Below are 21,501 nucleotides of genomic sequence, written 5' to 3' on the forward strand. Positions count from 1 at the left end.
CAAGAAAAACAAGTGTATTAGCACTTTCATCCACAAACTTAATGCGTGAACTTCTTCAGAAACACTTGTATAACAACCTAATTCCTTAAGTACTGATGATACAGGAAATGACCTCATAACAATGAATGGTTTAACCAAAACACAAAATAATGATAATAAATACAATTAATACTAATCTAAGTAAAACCATCAAATCAGACACACTGTCGTGCAATAAAGCATAAATATAAAAATGCATGTAAAAAAATATATGTGTATGTAAACACACTTGAATACATATGTTGTACATAATGTAAATACATATACATATATAAAGAAAATTACATGTAATAAAAATAAACTTATCTATACTTTAAAAAACATTTCAAATTGATAGAGTCATTGAGGCCAGGTGGCTTGTCAGCCCCCATCACAAGTTGCCACATGGTCTCTCTGCACTCCAAACTGTTGTCAAAATCTCCTCCAAAATTAATAGTACTGATCTTGTCCAACACTGAAAACTCAAATTTCTTAAAATCCGTACATTCTTGTGCATGTTTGGCCAAAGAATTCAACCTATCTTTGTTTTTTATAGCTAAATTGTGTTCATAAATTCTCCGTTTGAGAACCCTTTTGGTTTTACCTATGTAGTAATGTTCACATGATACACAATTTGCAATGTATACTACATATTCTGAATTACAATTGTAATAACCTTTAATAAACCACATTTCGTCAACAATAGGTAAAGGAAAGGCAATACTATAACTATTTTCAACATTTGAATGAGTGGATCTAGAACTAATACCTATGTGGTCAGACAAAAGAATAGGTTTAGCTACACCCTTCCTGAGTAAAATGACTTCCTGCTCTATGTTTTGAATCCAATCTATAGTGTAACCTCTGTGTAAAAATAAGGATTGTAAGAATCGAACTTCACTAAAAAATACTTCATCATCTGTAGTCAATCTACTCAGGCAAATTATTTGCCCCTTAACAACACCTTTCTTCATATGTTCAGGATGTAAACTGTCTTTATGAAGATATTGGTTGGCAAAAACCTCCTTCCTGTGTACGTGACTAACAAATGTGTTGTTAGTTCTATCCACAGTAAGTAAAACATCAAGAAAAGGAATGCGTACTCCAAAGCTCACTTGGTTGAGAGATCCCCCTTCACACTCTGAGATTTCAAGAGAACATTTAAAAGTCTTGCTTGATTCCTTCTCACAGTATTGTTTTTCGGAGGTGTCTCATATATAACTTAGTTCAAACAGAATTTTTTCCACAGGGAAAAAGTAGATTTATATGTAGCTCTATCCCTGAGTTTTTTTTACTCAACAGCTTAAGCTATGGAATTTCTCAGGTTATTAGAATTCATGGACTCCATGAGATACATGATCCCTCTAACCAGACTTGACATTTGAAAGATTCAATGATACTTCAGATCTGTATGTTCTCAACATTAACATCCTCTGATGTTCCAGATTCTTGTTTTGGGATTTGTGAAAAGGGAACTACTTTGATGGAGAGACCAGTTTTATCTGAATCCAGGTCTTCCATTTTTCCCCTTCCAGCTTCAGACTTTGCTTGGAGAGTGGTGTCTATGGGAACAAAAGTGCAGGGTCTTTGGAAGAAAAAGGACAGGCCAAAACACATAAATATAAACGAAATTTTAGCAGTAATAGATGTCGCATGCCAGGCCACCTAGAAAATAGGTTTCTTTTCTTTGGGAGCTCGCTCAACTTTGTGGTGAAAAAATGAACTCTTGCTGTATTTGAACCAACTCATCAGGCTGATTTGAAGGACATAACATGGAAACTAGTTTTGCTGATTGTTCAGAGTTCTAAAAAAAGAGCATCAAAGTTGCAAGCTCTCATGGTAGGTTGACCTTATCTCATTTTCAGAAAGATCAGGTTTCTTTGAAAACTAATCCTTCTTTAATGCCTAAAGCAGTATCGGTGCTTTATTTGAGCTAAGCTCTCCATCTCCCTGTAGTCTTTCCAGAACTTAATAACAGAGAAAGGATTATTTGTACTCTAGATGTCCTCGAACAACTCGGATATTATCTTGAAAGAACTAAAACCTTCAAACTCTGATCAATTATTCATTTCATGTGAAGGTAAGAAAAAAGACAATCTGTGTTAAAGCAGGCTATCTTCATATGGTTATTACACATTATTTCTTTTGTTGTACCCACAGAACAAAGCAGTTCTAGACCTGATCAAGGCACACTCTACCAGGGATTTGGCTTCATCAGTAGTTTTTGAAAATGGATGGATTCTATATATATGTATTCTAGAAGCAAAATCCTGGTCCTCTCTGCATACCTTTACAAAGCACTAAACTAGATTCCTTTTTCTTATCTAGAGTGAGCATTGCTATGACCATTCTCTAGGGGCTCCTGAACCCTCATTCTTCCTCCCAGTAAGTGAAAGCTGTGGTAGCCTACCAATATAGCTAGGGCTACTGTAGTAGTGATCAAATGATGAATGTAGCACAACTGTATAAGTAAACTTACCATAACAGTAGCCATCTGAATAATCATTGCTGCAGTCACTGCTCGTTCCCTCCACCCTCACAACATTATTTTTGTATATTTCTTTTGCCAGGGTGAGGATGTCAATATTCACTGACCTATTTCAGGGCACTAGTTGGCAAAAAGATCTGAATGGCTTGACCCCCAAACCCTTCATTTTCTTCCACTCTTCTTGAACTGCCAATAGTTTGAGTGCATGGAAGGTGCCCTTAACCGCAGGAAGTTGGCTGATTTTTATATAATATGCAATGGGCATACCTTCGTTGAAGGTTGTGCGTCAGGACTGGTAACTTGGCACTTAAAAATCAACTACCAATCATTAGTGGACCGGAGTTCTGCTGTGGCGACCCCTAACCGGGAAAAGCCGAAAGACACAAACAAATGCTGGATATAACCCATATAGCTAATGGTACGACAAGAGCGGTGATTCCAACATCTACTGATATGACAAGTTTATTTGCACAACTGGACTTTCTGCATCACAGTTTGAGCTGTTGACTTCTGTATAATACTTCTCATTTCCAACATGCTTTACTTCTTAAGTTTTATTTTCTGCTGCATTTCAAGGAAGGTGAAATATCATCCATGTAAGGTATGTTGTTGTTGTTGTGTCTTTCGGCTTTTCCCGGTTAGGGGTCACCACAGCGGAACTCCGGTCTACTAATGATTGGCAGTAGATTTTTACGTACCGAGTTGCCAGCCCTGACGCACAACCTTCAACGAAGGTACGCCCATTCATGCATGTCTCCACACAGAAGGCGCTTTAGCTGAGAATCGGACAGGACAACATCTTACTGTGAAGCAACAATGCTACCGATGTATGGATTTGTGGTGTTATGATAGCATGTGCATGCATGTCAACATAAGAACATATTTTCCACTGAGAATGCAATGTACAAGTCTGTAATATAAACACAATTTGTTTTGTATTGTATTATTCTGGTTAAAGTTTTCAGTGGCACACTGTCACACATTGTACATATTCACGGTTGAACAGCATTAAATATAAAGGCATTTACCTTATTTTCTGACAGCGTATCACCAACACTAGCCATGTTAATCACTTGATTTTATATTTTTCTCCCTGTTTCTTTCTATTCTCTGTTTTCATAGGCTTTCAAGATGTACATGTGATGATATTTATAGGCTTCGGTTTCCTAATGACATTCCTAAAACGTTATGGCTTTGGGAGTGTTGGCTTTAATTTCCTAATTGCCTCCTTTGGGATCCAGTGGGCAGCATTAATGCAGGGCTTCTTTCACTCCTTAAAAGACGATAATAAAATTCATGTTGGTATAGAAAGGTAAGTGAAAGTACCACTAAACTATTCAGTAGAAATGTGCCATTTAAATTTTAAAAAGCATAACAGATCTTTATTAAAATGAAATCTGAAGCAAAAATAAAGATGCATTACAGACAATAAACATTCATTTCTTGTTTCTTTCATCAAATTAAAAGTTTAAACCAATGAATGTGCAATTATACAACTTCCCCATTCTAGTATGTGTTAGACAATATTATAATTATTTTCAAAGTTCATTGTCTGACCTATAGATACAATTGATGTTGGTTTACAATGATAGTTGAGAGAAAAAAAAAACAATTTCCAAAACTGTGGGCATCTTGCAAAATATATCTATGACATCTCCACTCTAGATTGAGAAGTGAGTAATGTGGAAACAACATGGGCATGATGCTAGACATTTATGTGGAATTTGAATCAGTAATAGATAAGCTCTTTTATCTTGTAGGCAACAAGTGATTGTCCTTCTCCAGAACCAATCACATTGTTTCTGTAGACATCAGTGTAACATCAAACCAATTAGTATCTAGGTCAGAGTAGTCTGTCCCACCCTCAATTCTTGATTAGTCCGCTGAGCTTTTCAGAATCTTGTAAGTCACTGAGCTGTAGACAGTGTTTGTTATTATATGGACACTGGGTATGGATTACTAATCTGAGCTTCTGAACCATTTAACATGCCGACATTTTCTATAAAGATAGGAGCTATTTTCTGCTTAGCAATGAAGATTAAGAGGTTAAAAGTTTTCAGAAATATGCAAACAACCTTGAGGGAAGAGGAAACAAAAGAACTGTAAGAATATTGATTTCTCCAATGCAAAAACTAAGGCACAGAAGGATAATTTACAATTCTGGAATAGTTTTGTCTTGGCAGTAGCATTACAGATAAAAATAAAATGGTCTGGCTCTATGGTGCAGAGTGATAAAGTTCTGACTATGCCCCAAATGACCTGTATTTCACAAGTATTAGAAGAAGCAGAAAGAGCCAGGTTGGATAGAGATGGAACGGAGTAGCATTTATCAACTTGCCCATCCTCGCTGGAGGAGGGGTGTTGTGCAGTTGTGCAGGAGGCAGTTCAGCCTGCTGTTGGGGACCTTTAATAGGAGTATAGCAGTAAACCTGGGAGCACTCAGTCAAGGTGGCTTTGCCTTGCAAGGATGCATGAAATCCTGTATGTATGGTAGTCCACATGCACACTCACAGGCAGCAGCAGCAGCATTAGTGGAGTCACAGGCACCATGGGAAGAATTTATGGCAAGGATAGAAAGGGGGTCCACATAATATGACATATTTGCTGCTCCCTAACATCTGACTCTCTCTTCTGAGGGGAAATGGGAAGATGAGACTCTTGCCTCCATCATGGAATGAATGAGCCATTGATCTTTTTCCTGTTTAAGGGAATGAATGGTCCTGGGCTATCATAGCACAGGAGAAATGAATGAGGCCATTGGGGTGAGGAAGGTGTGCTACTGGGAGGGGTCATGTGCATGGAAAAAAAATAATAAAATAAGAAGTTTTCACTGAAGTGTCTGGCCACCTGATATGTACAGTTTGAAGAAAAGCCTCCTGAATCCTAAGAAAAAAGTGACAAATCTGTGTGCAGCTAGCAAACTAATAAAAGTAATTCTAAGTCTGAATACTTCAGACATACAGGCTTGAGTTTTGTACTTAGTGAATGTGTAGCAGAGTTAAGAAAAATATTTTTCAGACTGTAACCATAGAGAACATTGCAGTAGATGTTGAGTCAGAATTATATGTGGAATAAACAATAAAGGTCATCAGCAAATATCCTTACTTTTGAAATTGTTTTAAACTTTGTTTTAGCAGTGAAAGCAGTAAATAAAACTGTACATTATTTTCAAGTAAGATCGATTGATGTGGCATATAAAAGAGTCCACAAAAAGAAATGGAGATTAATTCCCACATGTTTTCACTGTAACAAAACTATTGTATGTTTTAATTGCCCTGGGGCACTGCACATAGCCAAAGACTACAGATGTAAGCAAAAAAAATGTAATGCTATTTGTTGAGTGGGCAACAACAAGATCATGTAGAAACTATAAATATAAATATTATAAACAAGCATTCATTAAAAGAGATGAAAAAAAGAAAAAAAAGTAATTCTCATTGGTCATCTTATATTGGTGACACAGTGGTGCCATGGCAAACATTTTTGTTTCATAGTCTGTTTTCAGCTGGGGTGCTTTTTGCACAGTCTGCATGTCATCCCTATGTTCATGTGAGCCTTTGTCAGCTGGGGTCATTTGTACATATATCCCATGTTATCTCTAATAGAAGAGGTTTTAAGGAATCACACAATCGAAAATCTAATTTGGCTGGGTTTTACTTTTAGTTTTTAGATTGTTTTTTTCTGTGTGACCTTCTTATACATCCCAAAGACATGGCAATGGTGAACTGGCAATGCTCCAAATGGTCTGAAGGTGTATATGTGTGTGTGTGTGTTTGTGTGCATTCATACATGTGTGTGTGTGTGTGTGTGTGTGTGTGTGTGTGTGTGTGTGTGTGTGTGTGTGTGTGTGTGTTTGTGTGTGTGCATGCGGGTTTGTGTGTATGTGTGTGCATGTGTGTGTGTGTTTGCGTGAGTGTATGTGTGTGTGCGCCTGCATGTGTGTGTGTGTGTGTGTGTGTGTGTGTGTGTGTGTGTGTGTGTGTGTGTGTGTGTGTGTGTGTATTTGTCCTCTTGCACATGCACATCCTATAATAGCCTTCTGTCATATCCATGGTTAGTTTCCTGTCTTGGGCTCACTGAAATACAGGCACACACTTCCTCCATGTGTCACCCTGAACTTAAAAAAAAACAGGGAACGAGACAATGACTGAATGATTAGCTAATGTTGTTGCTGAAGAAGTGAGTACATCGAGTGCAGAGCAAACATTACCATGCCCAGTGATAATGTGCAATGGTAATCAATGTCTGGCAGAAAATAAGCCTACGGACTTTCAGTTTGGTACTGCAAGCACTGTCAATACTATGAATAAATTGAAAGTTGAGGAAGCACCAGGGATTTTTAGTCATTTAACAGTGTACTCAAAAGTTAAAGCAAGAAAGCATTATATTTGATTACAGCTGTTTGCCAGGAAGCTAACTAAACAAAATTCATATAACTTGAGGAAAAATAAATATATTTCTAAAATTAAGACTGATGAAATTGTTCATTAATCATTACACTTTGTTTAAGTAAGAAACTGTTATCTGTAAAGTGACTACAGCTGCCATTCATGTTCTAGGAGATTTTAAACTTAAATCAGTTGTCTTTCACATGCAAGGTGTTTTAGGACAGAAGAAAAAAAAATAGGCACTTAATGGCAACAAAGTCACAATTTCTGTAACTATTCAAAATGGGCAGCTTTTAAAGCTGTTCTTTTGAAACCAGATAAGAATTAACATTTCGTTTAAATTACTATTTTATATTAACATTAAAATTAATTCTTCTTACTACTACTTGCAACATTTCCTTTTGGACATTTTTGCTCTAGATAACTAACCTGTAGAATAAATCAAGTTGCACATTTTTTATGCTAGAGACATTTCTTTCACTATCTGTTGAATGCTACACTGTTACCTCAGATGACCTAACTAGTTAGTGAGCCTGAATTGAAAGAGGTTTCAACTTGTCAGTTTAGACTAACTTTTAACTTACTGACTGCTGTTTGCTGTTGGTGATCACTACAGTTTCTATTAGTGTGCTGACAGTGTTGCAATATGCATGGCAATTCCTCTTTTGTCTATAGTTCTGTGACTGTGGAATGAGTGTATTTAAGTAAGGGACATGCAGGGGAAAACCTCCACTCATGGGGTTGTAGGAGACATACATAATAACAATGCTGACTAAGCAGTGGCAAAGACCATAACATGCCTATCCTTCCACACCTTTAATTTGACACACACAAAAGTTTGTACCTTCCTATTTAAACACTTAATAGTAATAGTACTTACCTCCCAAATCGAGCAGGACTACACATCACAATGCAGGTGGAAGTTTGTGTCTTCCTATCCAGTCATCAAGACTACTCTTATAATTAGTCTTGTTTGACCTGCAGTAGTAACTAGTAGTAACTTATAGGTTTATAGGTAAGTACCTGTGTAGCTGCCCTTGCTGCCCATTTTAAGCCTAGCTAATTTTCCTTTTTGTGACCCATGCATGGCATAAAGCATTTAGGAGCTGTCGCTGTCCATTAGTCCATTAGTAGTGCAGGGGGGAGTCCTGCTGCAAATTTTCTGTTTCCTATCCATATATCTAAATTTTGCTTGAAAATGGACAGGGATGTACTTTGTTTTATGTGGCTGGGGAGTCTGTTCCACAGCAGTGGTTTCCTGTAAAAGATATACCTATCCTACAAACCATTCTGTCGATGTTGCAGAAGAGATTTAGATCCCTAGACTGAGTATTTATTATGCCATTTGACTTGCTGATGTGGAGTAAATGCATCAGAAATGGGTCAGAGGATGCCTTGTATGCCAGACACAGGTTACCTCTTAAAAGTCTGTAGGATATTGACTATTTATTTATTTTTATATTTATTTAACATTTGTTTACTGAGAAATTCTGACTGGGACAGAGCCCATTTTCAGTGGAGGCCCGGTGAGAAATGCTCCAGATGCATGTCTTTGGAATGTGGGAGAAAACAGGAACACCTGGAGCAAGTTCACACAACCACAGGGAAGACATGCAACCTCTGTGCAGAAGGCACACCCACCAAGAATTAAACCAGAGAACTTCTTGCTGTGAGGTGATAACACTAACTGCTGCACCAATGTCAAATAGGACTGAGTTTTTTATGGCTCGAAAAACAAGACACAGGTCATCTCAGAACAGCTTGCAGGCTACTAAGTATAATGACAGTTGTGCTAATCTGTTGGCATAGTTGAACAATTTAAGGTCTTCGATTTTCTTGGTAAAGTATCTCTGGGGACTTTTTAGTTGAACAATAAGCTTCAATTTATACATTCCAAAGTGGACATTGTATTCAATGATGGGTCTTTTAATGGAAGAGCATAGTGGCAGTAAGACTTATTTGAATTTTGAAGACATTCTCTTGGAAATTACCTGGTTTATTTCCTTACTATGGTGGAAAGTAACCATTTGAAATGTTGGAACCCAATAGAGTGAATCCTGAAATATGGAGATTGAACAGCAGAAAGATCAGACTTGTATATACTATGTCTGAGATGCCATTTCTCAGAATATTCCCTTTTCTGTGAGGTATGGAAAACTTGGAGCTGGTATATATAAGTTTGGGGTGGGGATCTTGCCCCCATATGGGAAAGGAAAAGAGAAATTTCCAAAATGTCATCTTCTCCTGTGTTTTTGGTCTTGTTTTTTTTTGGTGGGGGTGGCCTTGTCAGCACTTAACAGTTCAAGTGTAAACATTTCAGTAGGGAGCCATGGTGGAAACATGATGATTGACTGAGCCAGAATTGTCTACGTGGTCTCTTGTGAGTGTCTGTGTCTAAAGAGGAGTATCATATAAAATATATGAGGTGGGAACAGCTTCTTTACTGAATTATACTATGCTGTACTTTTTTGCAGTTAATTTTAGACGTTTTCAGTACACCAAGTATATACATATTACAGCCCTTGTTGGAAATGTTTGTTATTAGTGAATAAGCAGAAAACAGTGCCCAGATTGCAGCCATCAGCAAACATAGTCAACCACTAAGGTTGCCACCTGTCCCGTTGTCAGCAGGACACTTACGGGTTGAGCTGCCTCATCCCGTTGCCCGCTGTGCAAAGTAGTGGGACTTGAAAAGTCCCGCTTTTCAATTGCACTGAATTGCCATGAAAAAGCCACAATTACTTCCAGCTTTTCCACGGCAATTCAGTGACATCACCAACCAGGACCTGCAGGCAAAGCTATTGCATATTAGGTCCGAGTGCATTAATTTGTACAGCAATTGGCTGCCGTTTATGAAAGGGGTGGGGATTGGGGCAGGAAGAGCCCTGCAAAGATTGCGGCTGTAGGAACGCTTTGTTTTAAGCACTTCTACAGCCGCTAAAAAATGACTGAGATTTGTTTTTTTTTCTAATGAGCCATCCATCCATCCATGCATCCATCCATCCATCCAGCCAGCCATCCATCCATCCAGCCAGCCATCCATCCAGCCATTCATCCAGCCAGTCAGCCATCCATTCATTCAACCAGCCAGCCAACCATCCATTCATCTAACCAGCCAGGCAGCCATCCATTCATTCATCCAGCCCGCCATGCATTCATGCAGCCAGCCATCCATTCATGCAGCCAGGCATCAAGCCATCCATTCATGCAGCCAGCCATCCATCCAGCCATTCATTCAGCCATCCATCCATTCATGCAGTCAGCCATCCATTCAGGCAGCTAGCCATCCATCCAGCCAGGCATCCATTCATTCAGCTATCCATCCATCAAGCCATCCATCCAGTCATTCATCCATCCAGCTGCTACTCTCACCAACCAGCTAGCCACTCCAGCAGCCAAACAGACAGTCAGCTAGCCACTCCAGCAGCTGGCCAGCTAGCCACTCCAGCAGCCAGCCAACCAACCACTCCAGCAGCCAGCTAGCCAGCTAGTTAGCCACTCCAGCAGCCATCTGTTATACCCATAACAGCATCTCCTTCACTGCTCCTGTGGTGACATCACAGTAGAGGGTGTGGCCAGTGTCATATTGGCCACACCCCCATGTCCCACTTTGGCGCACTTAAAAGGTGGCAACCCTAGCTCTTCTGGGATATTGGACTAGATGACTGCAAAATAAAAGTAAACAGGAAGTGGCCCAGCACACCTCTCAACTGTAAAGATTTTTTGCAGAATGTCCAGATTTTTTGCCTCTTATTTCTGGTCTGTTTCTCATAAAATTCTGTTTTTCTGACAAATCATTGGCAAATCACTGAGGAAAGAAGTCAGAAAATAATGACAGACATTTGACATTCAGATTTTCTACCTTTCAGAAAATTTGTGCTAATCCAAAACCTGTTATTCTATCAACTAAGTTTGCAAGAGCAATATTTAAAAGTGTTCGATATTTTTAAGCCTTTGTCCCCCCCATTATTTATGGCTTAGTTCAGATTTCTTGCACTAAAGGTGTAGTATCCTACTAGTTAAAATTTTATGTTCAGAGAGGGCACTATTAACTTTCACAACCTGGGGTCTGTTAGAGTGTCAGTTTGCAAGCCAGTGGATAACATACAATTTGTCTCATTTTTTAACAAGGCCAGCATGGGGGTAGTGTCAAAAGCCTTAGCCAGATTGATATAAGCAGTGTGCATTAAGTGACCACTGTGCATAGCGTCAGTAACCTTTTCAAAGAAGCCTTCTAGGTTTAGGAGAAAGGACCTGCTCTTCACAAAACCAAACTGATTGGGATCTAGAACAGCTCAGTTGCCTTCTATGCATGAATGAGTTCTGCTATAATACCTCCTACAAATTATCAGCCTATAATTACCTGGATCTGTAGAAGGGTCACTCTTGTGTAGGGGAGTTACAGTGGTTATTTTCCGAGCATCAGCCACAAACCCTGTGGACAGGCTGACACTAATAAATTTAAGTAGAGGCTCAGATAGAACCTCTTTGGCAGTGATGAGAATGCAGCCTATTATCATGTCTGGTCACACTGAAATATTAGTTTTAGTCTTTGACAGAGAATTAAGACTTGTTCCAATGTGATTTAAGGGGAAACTTATTTTTTTTACAGAATACCAGGGGTAACAATGTGGGGAGGTGGGTTAAAGTTAGCACTGAATTTATCTGCTAATATATTGGCTATATCATTGATACTGGGATTTGCGGTATCATTATAGATGAGCTTTGTGCATTCCTGGACATTATTCCTTATTTTCCTGACATAACTGAAGAAAGATTTGTAGTGTAGTAACAGTGAGGTTTGTACTCTGTGCTGCATGTTCTAGTAGTGCTCAAGTTCCTCGTTGGCATATTTCAGTGTGTTCCTGAAATAAGGCGAATGGGATTTTCTTACAACTTTTCATTTATTTATTTATTTATTTGTTGCAATTGTTGACTGGAAAAGTCCAACTGGACACAGGGCCCCTTTTCAGCAGAGGACCAATTAGGAAAGCTCCAAAAATTACTTTGAGAGTTATAAATGTGTACATAGTAGAGAAAAAGACATGCTGAAGTGTGCTACATAGTAATATGAGATATACATGTCATACAAGTTCATATAGATGCAATTTATTATCAGAAGATAACATCATGTTTCAGTTTAACCAATAAAATATTACAACCTGTTAACATAAGTGAGACGTGATGTAGTTAGTTCAAATTAAGAAAAAAAAGGCAGCAGTAAATAAACAGCTTCTTGTTTCAGTTTGGCCTTACATCAGTAGTGTATTAGTGTGGAAGTTGAAATTATATTATAGAATTTAGTACAGCAGGGGAGAGAAACAGAAAGAAGGTGGGTGCAATGGATTTGTATAGCTGGAACAGAGAAATGTGCTAAGAGTAGGTGTTAGGTGAAGAAAGAGAGAGTGGAGGTGAAAGCAGAGAGAAGGTCCTTAGGAAAGAAAATGGAGAGCGAAAGAGGAATGGAAGTAAAAAGGACGAGAAAAGACAGTGTGCTGGTACGGAAATAGCCATGGTAGCTATGTCGGGGCAGTGCATGGACAGAGCCAGAGGTTGAAGAGCTGTGATTTTAGCTGGACTTTAAAAGGTTTGTGGAGCTGTTCCAGTTCTAGAGAGAGAAAGAAAGAGAAAGGTATGGAATTCCAGATTTTGGTGGCATGGTTTGAGAAGAAGCTGTCTCCTGCTGTGATTTTAAATTTGGTGATATGAGTGAGCAGATTTTCAGTAGAGCACAAAGGTCTATTAGGTATTCATTGATGGTTTAGAGTTGAGAAAGTGGACATCTTCCGGTTTTCTATATAACGCTGTGACTAGTAACAAGTTGGGAGTATGATAGAAATTGGGGTAATTCTAACTAATTTATTTCCTTGAGTGCCATGCAGTGGTGCATTCTGTATGTGTGGCTCACTGCAAATGTTGCTGCTTTGTGATGGTATTGTTCAAGTTTTGTTAATTTAGAGGCTTGTATGTTAATGAAAACTGGGACAGAGTAGAAGAGGGTCAGGAGAAGTAGTGTGGAGGCTAAGTGTTTTCTGACTTGGTCAGTAAGGAAATGTTTAACTCTATAAATGGAACCCAATTTTTGATATTTTTTTTTACAATATGTTGGTTGTTGTCAAAATTGATGCTATCATTTATGTATTTGCCTAGCAATTTAGTATATGGGATGATTTCAGTTTTGGTGCTGTTTGATGAGACAATGTTAAAGGAAGGTTTCTGAGCTGAGATTTATCTTGGGGTAAAGAAGATCAGTTTATTTATTTTTTGGTGGGGGAGTAGTAAAAGGCTGAAAGTCTGTTAGTCTGGCTTCTTTTGATGAAATGGATTCTCGAGTAATTTTCTGCAGATTGTCTACATTTTTGGAAATATAAATGAGAACAGAGTTGTTGGCATACTGGACTGTTGTTGCTGATTTTGAGGCATCTGAGAGATTACTGATGATAATGATGATGTTGAATAGTATGGGGCCAAGCATAAATGCTCATGGGAACTGGGAGAATAAAAGGAGAATTCTCTGTGCCATTTTACATCTTCAAATCTATTAGCAAGATAGCTGTGGAACAAAGCAGTAGAGGTTTCTTCTAAGCCAATGTTTGAAAGTTTTTGTAGTAGTATGGGGTGGGAGACTGTCAAAGACCTAAGAGATGAAGACTGGCTGTAATGAGAATGAGTGTGATTTGCAGGTATTATTAGGGTTGTACAGTCAAGAGGGTGGGTTTGTGGTTTAACTACAGAAGTCATTGAGTTGATGAAGTGGGTGTTAAAGAGATTGGCAGTATTATCTGGGCTGTTGTGATTGGGCACTGTGAGTTCTGGTTTGGTGACACCTCCTGGTGTGAGGATTTGGATTATTGCAGAGCAAAATGCTTTTCTGTTTTGGAGATTTCTGGACTGTAGGCTAGTGTAGTAATTTCTTCTGTTTACTTTTATATGACACTTTGTGCAATTTCTGTGTTGTTGACATATTTGTAGGTTGGGTCCCAGATTTATTAATGATCCTGGAATTCCAGACATTATTTCTGTGTATCATACCCTGTGTTTGTAGATTTGGCCTTCTATGAGGACTCTTATAGCTTTTACTAATTTTCTCCTAAGGGGGTGTAGGTTGTTCAGGATATTAAAAAATGTTTTGGTGAATTCTATAACAGCATCATCTGGGGGATATCCGCTATATGTTGCCAGTTACATAATTTTAGGTTGTGAATAAAAGTATGCTGTTGAAAGTGGGAGAGATTGCAGACTTCATTAAGGATGTGGGCTTAGGGGTTAGATGCCTGATGAAGAAGATAGTTAGGTGGTCACTTAAAGCATTAGAATGTGAGACTGAGGAGAATATGTTATTAGGGGAGGATGTGAGTACTGAGTGGATTATTGTCCCTTTGTCCACATTTTTAATGTAGTGGGTGGGAGAGGTAATTAACTGAATGAAGCCATATAGATTTGTGGCATTCTGGGGTGACTCACTAATGATAGAAAGCCAGTCAGTGTTGATGTCATCTAATGATATTTTTTTCATGTGGAATATCGGATGTGGCCCAAGATAGGAACATTTTCAGTAGTTCTGACATTGCTACTGAGGGAAATTTATATGTCTATAATAGATAATGTTTTATGAGGATTTAGCCTGAGTAGAGTAGTGATGATTTCAGCATTATTAAAGGTCTGGAGGCAGAGAGATGAGATGGTGAGTTGTACAGTATTTTTTATATAATATGGGCCCACCTCCTCCTTTTTTATGTCACCCATCTACATTTAGAAAACTGTAGCTAGGTGGACATTTTCTTTGTCTCTGTTATTATGCTTTAGCTAGGTTTCTGTACTGATGTCTGGAGAGTGTTGGGTTATTTAGGCATGCAGCTTGGCTATTTTCTTGCAAATGCTTTGGATGTTTATATGGAAGGTCTATAAAGAGTCAGATTTTGAGCCAGAAGGGGGGATAGTGCTGGGGTTTAGATTTGTGGTAGATGTGGCAGTATTTTGGTGAATCTCACCACCTATAGTTATTTGTATTAGATAAGGGGTGTATATCAGAGCATGATAGGCTTTTGTTGTTTTATTGCAATGTATTTTTTGTTTCGGGGATTGGAGAGCTAGAATTTTATATTTGGAGAAATGGATCTTTGAGGTGGGGTAAAGTGGGGGAGCTATGGTGGGTTGCTTTTGTGAACTATTTGTGGTATTACACTGTGGTTTAATAACTGGAGTTGTTTGAGGTGCGAGAGTATGATTTAGATGGATGTGATTGGGAAGAGAGGTTAGGTGGGTTAGAAATCGGTGAGCAAGGAGGATCAGAAAGGGTAGTAGGGTTCTAGCTGGAAGACAGTGGGCTATGGCGAGACACGTATGGACGGGGTACAGAAGGGATACTGGAGGACAGTGAAATAGTGATTTTAGTGTTCTCAGGGGTGTAGAGACTGAATACTTTAGAGAGGGGAGTAGTGTGTTATAGGAGTAAGCGTCTGGGGAGATTTGTGGACCTTTTAATGATTGAGACAAGTTACTGATTAATGGGAAGATAGTGTTGTAGTTGAGAGTGTGAAGTGGCAGTGGGGAGAGTTAAAGGGGTAATTGTGACTGAAGGAAGGCATGGTGGTACTACTGCTATGCTTTAGGATAATTGTTTAAGAGGGTGGTGTTAGAGGAGTGGAAAGCTGGACTAAGTGGTTATGGTGGGTAGGAACTGAGGCTCAACCCTGTATTGTCCCAGTACAGCAAGGAAAACAATTTATAAGACTATGAAGGTCGGATATGTATATCTGTGCTGTTTAAGACAAGGTAACTAACTTTACTAAGACACTTGAAATAGTTTTTTTTTCCCACTAATTCAAGTCAACAGGGGGTATAGGTATTTGCGCAGGAGGTACACCAGGTGGGCAGGAGCCCTAGTTGGATGCAGTGGTGTTTGGGAGGGAAAAAGTAGTTAAAAAGAAATTACTGCCTGATCTATAACTAAGAACTAGGGGGGGGGCACATCCAGCAGTAGTAACCTTTGATAGCTTTATTCCAGTAGAGATTCTAATAGAGTAAATACTTCAGCACTGAATTTAATGGATAATGCATTGGCAATAATTGCATGGTAGTGAAGTAGTTTATATAATTTATCAATAACAAGCATGCAGATTGCTTCTCTATTAGTGGTTTGGCCATTGTGGAAGTTGGGTAGTTCCATAGACTGCCTTATCTGTGGTATTAGTGTAGCTGTTTAAACTTGTTGGTCTGATGATACTCTTGGTGGGGTGTAAAACTCAGTAGGGATTGATGGGAGGAAGAAGGCTGCAACAGGAAAGATACAGGTGAGGGGGTTAATTAAATTATAAAGAAGAAGAATTTAGATAGGCAGAAAATGATAATTAATATATGTATTGTAGTGAGGACACTGAGAAAGATATTATTAGCATTAATCAGCAGAGTGAGAAAGGAATACCAAGATGTGCACAATAACAATGAAGATATGATCAACAGAAGGCCTGTATTAGATGAAGAGGATGGTGAGTGTCAGACAGACTATAGTAGAGAGGGAAAAATCAAGGATTAACAAGATCATGTGGGCTATGCTACAGGTACCCTGACACCTCTCAACGTCTTAGCATGAGAAATCTGGACAAAGCCTAAAATAATGGGGGGACAAAGGCTCAAAAATAGGGACAAATTTTAAATATTGTTCTTATAAGTTTAGAAAGCTGCTAGAATAATAGGATTTGTGTTAGCATTTTTGAAGGATATGAAGTCTGAAACTGAAATGTATGTCATTATTTAGTTACTTCAATACTCAGTGGCTTGCCAGAAAACAACAAATTTTATGAGGCACAAACCGCAAATATGAGACAAAAGTCTGGACATTCTGTGAAAATCTGTGCAGTTGAAAGCTATGCCTGAACTCCTTCAGTGTTTGGCAATATTTCAGTTTAGGATGCACCATCTTGGAGCGTGGATCACATTACATCATACCTCCTCATCTGTCAGACCCAGTCCAGTGATGTTTCTGCCCTTTTAAAGGAACAACGTTAGTTAGTAGTTAACGGATATTAAATTGTAGAGTGTATCAGTATAACAAAGGTAAGAAAGTCACAGTACAATATAATAATAATCAGTTAATAATAACTAATGCTACAGATATCCTGTACTCCTTCAGTGTTTGGTAATATTTCAGTTTAGGACACACCATCTTAGAAGGTGGATCATGTTACATTGTACCTCCCCATCTGTCAAACAGTCCAGTGATGTTTCCGCCCTCTTAAAGGAACAGCTTTAGTTAGCAGTTAACTGATATTAAATTGTAGAGTGTATCAGTATAACAAAAGTGAGCAATTCACACTACAATTTAAAAATAATCACTTAGTAGTAAGCCAGGAAACCAAATAACTTTTATCAAAGAAATGTATTTAATAGTACTGCAACAGGCAAGCTAGACACCATGGCAACCAAATTTCACCCCTCTGAAAAGACAAGCAAAATTACTATTAAGTATCACTGCAAAAATGAATTATTAAGAATTATCAATGCAAGATTAAGTGGGCAAGTCATAAATTAATAGCCTAGATCAATCATCAGACTTGTCGCACATAGTTTCCAAAGGGTTACAGCTGGCAGTTCAGTATCATACAAGAGCACAATATCCAAATAGCAATCTAACTGTTCTGATCTATTCAACAGACTCCTAGCCTAAATAAAACAGGCCGTAACATTACAAAACAGCTCTCTGTTTTGATTGTTATAATGTTACAGTTATAATGTTTTGCAGTGTGGCATTCTATGCTAATACTAACCTATATAGTGAATAGATCACTGTGTTTGCTAAAAGTGGTAACATTAAAATGTATGAATGTAAGGTTGTCGTTTTCATATTTTAAGGTTAACACTTCTTACATATATCTATTCACATTAAAGTCAGTATTAGTATAGAATATCAGTTGTCTAATGTGTGTGTTATTGTTTTATTAGCAGTCATTCTGATATAAATGTGCTGATATTTCTAATGCACTATTTCATGTTAGAAAGAGCTATGTTTTGTGCTCTTTATGTTTGTAGAGATTTCATTATATTTAATTGTGGCAGTGTACACAGAATGAAGAGTAGATTGAGAACTTAATTTAGACAGCTTTGCATTATACAAGCAATTGTGTGTTTGTGCAGAGTAAGCAGTGCTGCTGTGTTTAGATTTACATTGTTCTCTCACTGATATGCGGTGAAAAATGTAGCACTGATTTGTTTTGTGAAGCATTTTGAGGGTTCACCATCACTGGCAGCATATACCACTGTCACTCAGTTGTGTCCTTAGCTGTATTATGTTGTCATTCAGCTAACCCTGCCACTGCTGGCACAGCCAGGGGGAAGGTGCATCCTACACTGAAAGATCCCCAGGTGTTTTTTAAACTTACAGTCCAGGGTTCCTGTGCACTAGTACATAGCAGGAGGGGATAAGAGAGAGTATTTTGGTGGAACAGGTTACAGATAACAGCTAATTCTATTGCAGAGCATTTCATGTTTTCCGTGTAATTGAAGACATACTGTATATCACTGCTATAATTGCTGTTACTAATAAAATTGCCTCAAAAACTACAAGTTTAAAAGGATAAAGTACAATAAATTCTAAAATTGCAGAGCATTTCATAATGTTAGTCTAATTGGCAGTATAAGTAACCACAAAAATAAGGCCCAGCACGAAAAAGTAGCCAATCCAACAAATCGCAGTGGAATGGGGAACTGGATAAAAAAACTTTTAATAAAAAACACAAGTATTAAGCGCTTTTATCCCCACAATGACGGGACTTGATCAGAATACACTACTCCTTCAAAACTCTCCTTAAATACCATCCCAAACATCCCAGTAGGCTGGTGAAACATCTACTATGCCCAGTTTTCAATTAATATTAATAATGTGAAAATACAATCACATTAAAAACTAGGATAAAATGCTCATAATACTACACAAGTATAAAATAACATAAAAATTCACAAAATATATTTATATAATAATATATACATGTACAATGTTAAGAATAAACCTCTAGAATTTCTTAGCTTTTTTTCTGCAATATAGGAGATATAGAAATTAGCAGCCAGTCTGCTAAACCCCTCACAAACTATGGAATGTTTGTATAGGGCATTACTCTCCTTTTGTTGTTAATGTCATAAATATGTTTGTAAATCCTGTTCCTCAATGCCCGTTCCGTCTTACCCCACATAGTAACTTTCACAGCTGCCACAGTTTGCCAGATATACCACCAGTTTGCTACCACAATTTCCAGCCTGGAATCTAATATGTGTCTTCATTACATTCCCAATGTTAAATGTGGCTCCTTGTTAATATATGTGCACTGTTTGCAGCGTCCACAGGGCTTAGCCCCCTTTCCCTCATTCTCTTTAATCCTGATTCTAGATTCTAACAACTGTTTAAAGTTGGTACCTGTTTTGTTAATAAACACTGGTTCATTACACACTATGTCATGTATTTGTGGGTTCATCTTAAAAAAGAAAAACAATTATGCTGTAGTATACAAGCTTTTTCAAATCTCTGAACATTTCCATTAGGTTCAAGACTTTCAGAATTCAACCCTACACCTAATAATGGTTTATATTTATGGCCCCACTTGTGGTAAACCTCCTGTAGAATCTGGTCTACAAGTTCCTTAGCATAACCTCTCAGGTACAACATTTCACCCACCTTATCCAGTTCACCCTTCACATCCTGAAAAAGTGATGTCATTCTAGCCACACAAATGGCCTGGCCTTTGACCAGGCTTTTTTTCTGTGCTAAAGGGTGGTTACTGGAAAAGTGTAAATAAGAGTTACAGAAAGTCTCTTTATGGTAAATGTTCAACCTGAATCCATTTTCATAATGTGATACAGTAATATCCAAATAATTAATATGCTGCATATTATATGTGTGAGTAAACTCCAAATAGTGTGTGGTACTGTTTAAATAATCCAAAAATACTGGTATGTCGTCACTGGAACCTTTCTATAATAAAAACAAGTTGTCTAAAATCTTGTATATAATAATGCATTTTTCCAATGAGGGCAGTTAAACAAAAATCTGTTTTCCCATCCCAGCAGGACTGTGTTAGCATATATGGGGGCACAACCCTCCCCCATAGCTACCCCCTTGACCATATGAAAATATTCCCCCTCAAATTGTATAAAATTATTCTCCAAAATTAAGGACATAATTTCACACAAAAGCATGATCGGGTCATGTGAAAAAGAACCGAGGAACAATGTTTCTTCAAATAACTATAACTCTCCTCTTTGAGTATCACTGGAAAAAGATCCTTAATATCCACAGTTAAAAATGATAGATCTTTGTTCCATAATTACTTTTTTAACTTGCCAAGACAATCCCAAGAGTCCTTAACTATATGGAGGATATTTTCCAACAATGGCTTAACTCACCAGTCCACAAGGACAGCTAATGGATGTGTTTTACATCCACTTGCTGCTAATAAATACATGATATGATAACAAAAAAATGATAAAGTGCAATAAATTCTAACATTGCAGAGCATTTCATAATGTTAGTCTAATTGGGAGTATACACCACACTAATAGTTGCTAATCACAATAAAATTGCTTCACAAATTGCAAAATACAAGATTAAGTGGGCAACTTGTAAACTGACAGCCTAGGTCAATCATCAGACTCATCGCACATGGTTTCCAAAACTTTACAGCTGGCAGTTCAGTACCCTAGAAGAGCACAATATCCAGCTCTGATCAATTCAACAGACTCATATCCTAAATTAAACAGGCAGTAACATTACAAAATATCGGTCCAGACCAATGCTTTCTTCAGAGCTCCTCCAACTATACATGTGTTTTGCTATACAGCTTATCAGAGCATGTCAACTTAGTGCCTGTCTATTTGATGCTAACATAAGAAGTCGTGTCACAATTAAATTTCAGCCAAATGAGCAAAAGCATGATGCCTATATTGGCTTATTTGTTCCCTTATGTCTATAGAAATTTGCACTTTGAGAACAAGACCTGTATCTATGATGTACAAGTACTATCGCCACCTTCACAAACAAGCTCAAGCTACTGGGTCAGTCTAAGAGGGCTAACATGGCAGTGCTTGCAAATGGAAAAAAAAAAGGAAAAAATACAGTGTCATTTTCATGACCTTTTATTGTGTAAACATATTGGAAGACTGAGAGAATAACTTTAGACATACAAGTGCTTACTTGAATGCAAGTTAAATCCAACGGTTTACCTGATTCCTGGATCTCCACAACTGGAGGATGTTAGAACTGTTAGGATGAATGGAGTGATTTGAAAATGGCACCTGAACTTACTATAACAATGATAGTTGGATGAGGGTTTTCTTTTCCAGTAGTGGCGGCCTTTGATAGTTTAGCTCAAGTGGAAATTCTAACAGAAGAAATACCACAGCACTGATTTTAAAAGACAGTACATTAACAATAATTTCAGGATAATGAAGTAATTTATATAATTTAACAATAACAAACATGCAAATTGCTTGTCTATTAGTGGTCTGGTCATTTTGGAAGTTGAGTCATTCTAGAGACTGCTTGTCTGCGGTATCAGTGCAGCTGTTTAAACTTCCTGGTCTGGTGGTACTCCCAGCAGGTTATAAAATTCCATATGATTT

The 21,501-nt window shown here is 37.9% G+C and overlaps 1 protein-coding gene across 1 annotated transcript in view; it reads left to right on the plus strand.

The window, feature by feature from the left end:
• RHBG (Rh family B glycoprotein) overlaps nucleotides 1-21,501 on the plus strand; it is a 371,751-nt gene that overhangs the window by 146,706 nt on the left and 203,544 nt on the right. The window contains exon 2 of the mRNA XM_044079784.1: nucleotides 3,629-3,818. Coding sequence (XP_043935719.1) covers nucleotides 3,629-3,818 — 190 coding nt within the window. The remainder of the gene's footprint in view (nucleotides 1-3,628; nucleotides 3,819-21,501) is intronic.

The sequence above is a fragment of the Protopterus annectens genome, chromosome 8.part0 (genome assembly GCF_019279795.1).
Source record: "Protopterus annectens isolate FY-2018-M chromosome 8.part0, PAN1.0, whole genome shotgun sequence".
Classification (NCBI taxonomy): domain Eukaryota; kingdom Metazoa; phylum Chordata; order Ceratodontiformes; family Protopteridae; genus Protopterus; species Protopterus annectens.